The 9,329-nt window shown below is 40.0% G+C and overlaps 1 protein-coding gene across 1 annotated transcript; it reads right to left on the bottom strand.

Annotated features, from left to right (window-relative positions):
- LOC104787703 (glycerophosphodiester phosphodiesterase GDPDL1-like) lies at positions 5,373-8,791 on the bottom strand. Its single transcript, XM_010513310.2, has 8 exons — positions 8,653-8,791; positions 8,007-8,300; positions 7,290-7,910; positions 7,162-7,200; positions 6,746-7,030; positions 6,482-6,627; positions 5,881-6,364; positions 5,373-5,793 (listed from the first exon to the last, which is right to left on the bottom strand). The coding sequence occupies exons 1-8, from the start codon at positions 8,789-8,791 to the stop codon at positions 5,516-5,518; spliced, it is 2,286 nt and encodes a 761-aa protein (XP_010511612.1). The 3' UTR covers positions 5,373-5,515.

The raw sequence follows: 9,329 nt of genomic DNA, 5'->3' as shown, positions 1-9,329 counted from the left end.
AAGAGTGGGTATCATCAGATCAGAATGAAGGAAGGAGATGAATGGAAAACAGCTTTCAAGACCAAGCAAGGGCTCTACGAATGGCTAGTCATGCCGTTTGGTCTCACCAATGCTCCTAGCACCTTCATGCGATTAATGAATCATGCTCTCAGACCGTTCATAGGCATCTTTGTGGTTGTGTATTTCGACGACATACTCATCTACAGTAAAGGTCTAGAAGAACACTTAGAACACATCCGCCAAGTTCTAAATGTTCTTCGTTCTCAATCCCTCTTTGCTAATTTTTCTAAATGTTCATTATGTACTACTGAGGTTGTTTTTCTAGGCTTTGTTGTCAGTGCAGAAGAAGTTAGAGTGGACGATGAGAAGGCCAGGGCTATCAAGGAGTGGCCAACACCCAAAAACGTGGCAGAAGTCAGGAGCTTTCATGGACTAGCAGGGTTCCACAGACGATTTGTGCAAGACTTCAGTACTATTGCAGCGCCACTTACAGAAGTTGTCAAGAAGGATGTAGGATTCAGATGGGAGGAAGCACAGGAGAAGGCATTTTCAACCTTAAAAGAGAAGCTTATCTCTGCCCCCTATTCTCTTACTTCATGATTTTACGAAAACTTTTGAGATTGAATGTGATGCTTCCGGAGTGGGTATAGGTGCTGTTTTGATGCAGGATAGGAAGCCAGTAGCTTACTTCAGTGAAAAGCTAGGAGGATCAACGTTGAACTATCCTACATATGACATGGAGCTGTATGCTTTGGGTAGAGCTCTTCAAACGTGGCAGCATTACCTGTGGCCCAAGGAGTTCGTTATTCACACAGATCATGAGTCCCTGCAGCATCTCAAAGGACAACATAAGCTCAACAAGAGACATGCCAGATGGATGGAGTTCATAGAGACTTTTCCCTACACGGTTAAGTACAAGAAAGGTAAAGATAATGTAGTTGCAGATGCATTATCCAGGAGGTACACTCTCATTTCTACTTTGTCTTCTAAGCTTGAAGGTTTTGATGAAATAGTAGAACTGTATGAGACTGACATCGATTTTGCTGAGAGCTATGGCAAATGCCATAAGTTTGCTTTTGAGAACTATTATAGGCAGGATGGATATCTGTTCTTTAAGGATAGATTGTGCATACCAAGAGGATCCATGAGAGAGCTGCTGATCAGAGAAGCTCACGGAGGTGGACTAGCTGGACATTTCGGAGTATCAAAGACTCTACTTGGACTGCAAGAACACTTCTATTGGCCTCAAATGAAGAAAGACGTTGAGAAGGTTTGTTCTAGGTGCCATATCTGCAAAATGGCGAAGGGTAAGGTACAGCCTCACGGCTTGTACACTCCTCTACCGATTCCTTCTCAACCTTGGACTCATATTTCTATGGACTTTGTTCTTGGCTTACCTCGAACCAGAAATGGTAGAGATTCTATTTTTGTTGTGGTTGACAGGTTTAGCAAGATGGCTCACTTCATTGCAAGTCACAAGACGGACGATGCTGTTATTGTAGCTAACTTGTTTTTCAGGGAAGTAGTACGCCTACATGGAATGCCTCAAGTAATTGTTTCAGACCGAGATACCAAGTTTCTAGGACACTTCTGGAGGATGTTATGGGCTAAACTAGGAACCAAGCTTTCATTCTCAACAACATGTCACCCGCAAACAGATGGACAAACCGAAGTGGTGAACAGGACGCTATCGACACTCCTCAGAACCTTAGTGAGAAGCAATCTCAAATCATGGGAAGAATTTCTACCACATGTGGAGTTTGCATACAATCACGCTAAGCATTCTGCTACCCTATTTTCTCCTTTTGAAATTGTTTATGGTTTTAATCCACAATCACCTCTAGACTTGATCCCTTTACCTTTAAGTGTGAAGTGTAGCTTTGATGGCAAAGAAAAGGCTGAACAGGTGAGGAGGATACATGCTAAAGCTAAGGAGAACATAGAGAAAAGGACCAAGCAATATGAGAAGCATGCGAACAAGGGTAGAAAGGAGCTCATTTTTGAAGAAGGAGACTTAGTGTGGATTCACTTACGCAAGGAAAGGTTCCCAGAAGAGAGGAAGAGCAAGCTTCTACCACGAGCTGATGGTCCATTTGAAGTCATCAGGAGGATCAATGACAATGCATATCAGATTGATCTTCAAGGTAAGTATACCATATCATCTACATTCAATGTTTCTGACTTGCTCCCTTATTATGCAGATTCCGATTTGAGGACAAATCCTTTTGAAGAGGGGGAGGATGATATGATCGTGGCAAGCAAGGAGCCAGAGGCTGCAGAGCAACCGGAGGTGGTGGGAAGGATCACTCGTTCAAGAGCTAAGGAGATGGCCAAGGAAGCTCATTCACTCATAGTTGACGGGTCATTCAACCTACCAAGGATCCAAGTCTTCAACATATCCACCTTGAAGACTTCACCCGGTAATGAGGACTAGGTAACTTAGGTGTGAAGTTTGTACTCTTTTTCCCATAGCTGAGTTTTGTCCCAATGGGTTTTCTCAGCATGGTTTTTAATGAGGCAAATGGATCACTACGTCGAGTTATCTAGAAATCATTACTAAAGGGGGAATAATGTACTTCTGTACTAGTTCAGCCGACTTCTGTACTACTACAGGTCGCCTAGACGTTTTGCTGTTTTTTTCTTATTTCCTTAAAACGTCTTGTTGTTTTGGTTATGCACTTCTTGTTGTTTGGAGTGTCGAGCCCTAGGGTGTTTAAAACCCAAAGCTACGCCTCTTTTGTTCTTTAGCGAAGCAGTATGTTGTAAACGCGTTTTGTGAACTTTCTTCTCTCAATTTGAATTCTTGAATGCGTTCTTGATTTTTGGGTTTCTATACACTTTGTGATTCAGAAACTCTTCACTTTTGTTTCAATCCATACAACCACCTAAACCTCTAACTCCATCGAATCACTGTTCTATCACTCGATCATCACTATCTCCATCGTATTTGTCACTTACGCACCATCACCATCGGATCTCATCACTAGCCACTTGTCTTCAGCCTTTCATCAGAGTTCTATCCTAGGGGGATCGTATCAAAGTCCATTAAGCATCACTCTCTGTTTGTTGTATTTGAATTGCATCTCCAAATTCAAAAAGTCCCAACTAATAACTCCCAATGTTGACAACCACTGAACTCCTAGTACCATATCGACTCCTTGTAAAGGAATTAGTAGCACATCTGACTGGAACTGAGTGTTGTTTAACTTCCACTTAAAACCCTTCACTTTACCTTCAATCCTTAACTTCCTCCCATCAGCCACCGCAACACGTGAAAGTCCTGCAGATTCGACCTTACATCCCAACTTAGCAGCCATTTTCACATCTACAAAGTTATGTGTAGACCCCGAATCCACCAACATGAAAAGGATCTTCTTATCATAAGTACCACGAACCCTCATCGTCTCATAATCCGAAATGCCTGAGATAGCATTAACAGATATGCATGGCATGTTTGTCTCATCCTCATCCTCCATTTCTTCCACTGCATCCACAAACTCATCTTCCACATCCATCCGGAACAGTTGAGTCTTCTTATGAACCAAATAGTGTTCTGGAGTGTATTTCTCATCACAGAAGTAAGAAAGCCCCTTGGCCCTTCTCTCACTCATCTCCTGATGTGATAACTTCTTAGCTGGATTACTTTGAGTCTTTGGAGTGTTCTTCACCACTTGGTGACCAGTGCGAGCTTTTATCTCATTCCCTCCTTTAGCAACATTGTTTTGTCTAGAGAGCCCTGTAGAATTGAAAACTCTTTTGGGGTGTGCTTTCTCGTACAGTCTCCCAAGCAAAAAAACAATGCCTCACTGTCACCGGTTGGAACATCCTCACGTGCATTTGCGTGTCCAACCTTAATCCCGCTAAGTAAACACTCATCAAATAATCTTCTGACAGGTTCAGTCTGATCTTAATCAGAGTGAATTTTTGATGATAGTCCACTATCCCATCCGTTTCCTGCAATTGCTTAAGCTCTGCCATCGGATCATCTCCTACATCCTCAAACCTCTCCTTGAGCAACCGTACATAACCACTCTAGTCATACAACACTTCCAGACCAATTCCTGACTGAACAAAGTCATGATGCCACGATGCTGCGTGACCATCAAAATGAATCGATGCGGTTCTCACTTTCATATCATTAGGAGTGAAATCCACACAAAAAAACTCTTCAGCCTTAAACAACCATTTCTTAAGTTTACTACCATCAAACCGAGGAAAATCAATTTTTCCCAACCTAGTAACACCTCCATAATAATATTGAGCTTCAGGTCTTACCAAATCAGGTCGATCGTCTCGCCTCGCTTCCCTCAGTCCAAATCCGACACCTTCGGTTGGAGAAAACGTCGATCCCTCCGGTTTCACCTTAGGTGATACATCCGGTGAAATCTGCACCGATTTCCCCTTAGCCGACGCTCCCATCGACGGTTGAGTGGTCACCCGTTTCAATAACTCGTACAGATCCTCGAAACGCTGCAGAGTCTCCTGATGTTGCTCATCGACTCGAGCTTCAAGTCGAGACATCCTCTCCTCCACGGGATCTCCCTTCTTATCTGAAGCTCCCTTCCGATCCGAACCAACAACCTCTTCCTTCATCGCATCTTTGACTTGCGATCTCGTTCCCATCATCTTAGCTCCAAGGATAGACTTCGCTCTGATACCTTTGATACAGACAAACTCATGATTTCTCAAGAACACAAGATCAAACACCAAACAATCGATTGAGTATTCGTAAAACACCAAATCGACAAGCCAGCTCTCAAGATGAGAGAAACCCAGCCAAATATGTTTTAGGGATTTTACAATTTTCTTAACAAATGATTCGATAAAATGAAAAAAGAAGAAGAACATGTGATTTAAGCTTCTTCCAACGGCCTTCTAGTCGCTTAATTCCCATCGTCCACTGTGTACGCTTCAGATTAAAACTTCATAAGCTGCTTCCTTCGCACGTGCCGCTCCACTCGTGTGGTTCTGCATCACAATCTGTTTTTTTCCGCCGAAAAAATCTATGTCAATTAGAATGCTCTTTGTGATCCCATCTTGTGTTTTCTTAGGTAATGGACTCAACGAATATTAATAGCGTTTACAACACAATCCACGTTTCTCATTAACTTAATTATGAGCCTGTACTTAGAGGTTAGTTAGCTGGTCATAGAGATAAAAAGTTGCCAAACAATCTCTGTTTTTTAGTTGTGGTTTCAGTCGCAGGCCGGTGCTACTGTGTTCTTGGTGAAGAGATTTCCAGCGTCTCCTTTTAGCGTTCAAGTCTTCAAGTCTTGTTGAGTAAAGAGTAAAGACTATAACGTTTCACCTTACAATTGAAATTTATTTGCTCATGATAAATTAATTAAAGGCAGCTTTAGACGATGGAGACAGAGTACCAACAGATTTAGGCGAGAGTATAGTGTAGTAACTATGATGTTTTTACATGTTTTATATTATGGTACCGAATTTTAAGATTTGAATGACACAAGTAGAAGAGAAGCAAAACCAGAGATGATATTAGATCAAAGGTTGATCACATAAGTAGAAGAGAGGCAAAACCCGAGAGGAGAATAGATAGAGTGATTCGGATTTGTCCACTAGGTGCTTGTGCATTCTTTGATGGGGTTGAGCTTGGTGCTTTTGCTGTGACCGGAGGTAGTGGTGGCTCAATGAGGTCAGCATCTGTGATAATTAGTTTTGGAGCTTCGGCCGGTGGTAAGGACAGAGGAGTCACAAGATTTTTTAAGAGGGTACCGGCTTGAATAGGTGACATGTAAGGTGGTATTTCTTTTCTGCCTAAACATCGATTCCCTGAAGAAGATAAACAAAATTAGGCATTGATGTCAATATTTCTTTTTTGTTGTGAGACCCTTTTGGTGTAGATTTTGAACCACTTACGTTTGTATCTTGCAGCTGTGAAAGGGAACTCCGTTATGGTTCCATTGATACCGGCTCCATAGATATATGTGTTTATCTCAACAGTTGCATCTGAAAAGAAGTCATATGCTTGAGAGATAAACTCATTCCGAAACAGTTCAACATAAACCGGGAGCTGAGACTTCTGGAGTCTCTCCACAACATTGGTTTGCCCAGTGAGAAACGAATCAGAGTCAGGAAAGACTGATTCTTTGTTGATGACAACAGCGTTAGCGAATTTCTTTATGTCTTCGATACCATAGTTAAGAATTTCACCAATGGTTTCATCAATTTTGTAGACAGTCTCGTACTTGCACTGCTTTTTGAAGTCAACTAGAACCGAGCTGTTGGTTGACTGAATCATGACCTTTGTGGTTGTACTATTTTCGTAGCCAGTCTCTGTGAGTGTATCAAGAACTGCTTTAACCACATCAAGCCCTTGCTTTTCTCTCAGGTATGCTGCATTCTGAGGGGCAAAAAAAAACAAAAAACATAGGCCAATAGAAGAGACATCACGATTCCTATTAATAAAATCTTAAGACTAAGAGGTACTGTACCTCATGTACAGTACACGAGAACCCACCTCTACACTGATCAAAACACCGGAGAGAGAAGTGGAGTTTTTTGCTAATTCTAGGAACTCAGAAAGCGAAATAAGCTTCCCTGAGTTTCTCTCATTCGGATTCCTAAACATATTGTAAGAATCCCTGAAGGGGGTTGATATAACAGCTGCACAAAACATGGGAGAGTAGTTATTGTACCTCTCAGGCATTTGCTAGAAGAAATTTTTAAGACAACAGAGCTCTCTTACTATAAAGTGAGCAGATTATTAAAGTGGAAAACTTACGAGTCAAGTTTTGGATCTCAGGCCATGTGAGACTAAAAGTGTATATTCCAGGAACTGAGCTAAGCTCAGGAATAGGTGTGGAACGGTTGCTAAAAGTAGTTTGGGCGACCATTGTGCTGTCCTTGAGATCTATCGAACTTAAGCAAAAGGGTTTACGGTCGCTAGACATTTGGACTGAGCAATCAATAACATTAGCACCATCTCTGATTGCCTTATCATATGCTAAGTTTGTACATCTAGGATATTCACCACTCGCACCATCTTTTGATATAACAAGAAAATCCACTGAGGCATGAACCATTTGGTAGATGCTAGACTCAGTTATAAGTTTATTTTGCAAGTTTGTTCTATTAGTAAGAACAGAAAGAAAAAAATACTATAAAAATAAAATTAAAAATAACTACTACTCTAATTACCTTGTTTAGTAGCGTTTCTGCCAATGTGGGAGAAGCAGTCTGAGATATATGAAAATGTTGATTTTGAGTATTTCCTGCAAAAGTTTAAGGACAAAATGTTGTATGTAGAAGAGAGTTTGCTTACTTACCAATGGAAGCAGATTCCGTTAAGGGAAAATCAGAGAGCATGCCATCGACAGAGAAATCGCCATTGTCCACAAAAGATAGATACTCAGACACTGGATCGAAACTATAGTTATATGCAATATCAACATCACTTGCGAAACCTGACACATATACTTCTAATCCTGCTTTGTGAGCATCTTGAACTAATGATGTAGGAGGAAGCAAGTACTGCTTGTCATCGAGTGGCAATATGTAAGACTTGGGAACAAGAATCCCTGAAGCAAACGTCTTGACAAAAGTTAGGTTACCCAAGATAGAACCGTAGGTTTGGTTTGTTGTCGGCTCGAAATCTTCATTCCTAAGAAACTGGAACACAAAACTCGGTCCATTACGCTTGAAACGGCCAGCAATTTTCTTAAAGAAATTCACTTCAGGGGAAGAGATGAAGTTAATGGAAACAGTTCTTGAAGCTGATAATAGAAAACTGCTCATGATTAAATTTTGTTGTTCGTAGAACGCATCGTGCTGAACATTTAACCAAAAACCTCCTTGGGGCTTAATGTGCTCGTTTACACTTTGAATCGTAGAAATCGGATATCCATTACCATCGAATTTATCTGATCGCGATAGTATTCCTCGAATCACTGTGTTGAAAAGTAACGTATAAGAAATTACAAGAAATACCAAACTTTTTTTCGTAACACTCTACGAATGCACTAAACTGAGTCATAAACACTTACAGGCTACATTCTGGAGATCTCTCAAGGTGGAATCAATGGCGAACCAACCCTGTGTAGTGACTCCATTAACCGGGTAAGAGTTTTTGCGATTTGGGTAAACAACATCGATATTCGAAGCATTGGCCATATTTAAATCAGGGAAACAAATCCCAGCCCCGTCTTTGGTTAGCTGAACATCACACCATAGAACAACACTGGTTACACTTGTCAGGGTTGCAAGATTGTAAGCAACAAGACTCGAATCTGGTAACAATCCAGAAAACCCACCACGAGCAATCACAAGTGGAGCATCACCTAGTAAATAAAACGTGATCTTTAATACTTGGATACAAAAGTGTTTATGCCCCAATAATCAAAGTAATTATTGGACTTTTAATATTTGGGAACTTTCCTTTATTTTTGAAAACAAATGTTAAATTAGATTTCAAAAGAAAATAGCGTAAAGTTAAGTTAACTTTCCTTTATTGAATAAACGTAAAGTTAAGTTAACTTTTCATCAACTGTTCTCCTTAAAATCAAAGTGAGTTTATTATCCCAAGTAACTTGTACTACATATTTGGGTAAAGCAAGAAAGTTACTAGAGTACTAAATCAAAGTTTCTTCGAAACCATGCACAAAAGAAAGAGAAAGTGAGAGCAACTCTCACCACTGAGCGTCTGCCATCGACTTGTAGATCCTTCAGCATCAATTTGAGTAGCAAACAGCTGAATCATAACGACACCACAGAATAAAAGCGTTGACGATCGTATTACAAGCTTTATCGGATTACCTGTCCGGGAATTCATGGTAACTTCACCAGCTTCTTATTTTGTTTAAATTTAATCTTTTAATGCATAAGCATCTCTGTGTACTCATAGTGGAGAAATACACAGAGACGCAAGAGACATTTTTAATCAAATGGCTTTATTAGTTGACTCATGGTGGACAAATACAGAGAGTCCCAAGAGCATCTATTTTTTTGGTTAAAAAATGTTTTTTCTTCTTCTTAAATTTATATACAAAAGCTTTGCCAGTAAATACTCTTTAAACTTTTTTTTTTTTGAAAATTAAGACTCTTTAATCTTTTAAGTTTTAATCATTCCTGTTGTTTAGTTGACTTGTCTCTTCATTATGTTTTTTCAAAGCAAAAACACACATAATTTCATTGCCTGTTAGAAAAGAACAAAAGAATGGTACTGGTCATTACTACATTAACTATAATAAATAATCTTTACCTTTCAGTTATTCTCATGTTACAATTTACAAAACCTTTGTTGATTTGATACTCCTCTGTCCCATATTATAAGATTTTTTAGATAAAACACAAATTTTAAGACTTTTTAA

Source organism: Camelina sativa, chromosome 5 (genome assembly GCF_000633955.1).
Source record: "Camelina sativa cultivar DH55 chromosome 5, Cs, whole genome shotgun sequence".
In the NCBI taxonomy this organism is placed as follows: Eukaryota; Viridiplantae; Streptophyta; class Magnoliopsida; order Brassicales; family Brassicaceae; genus Camelina; species Camelina sativa.
The sequence above is the reverse complement of the archived record's forward strand: the minus strand, read 5'-3'. Positions and strand labels throughout refer to the sequence as shown.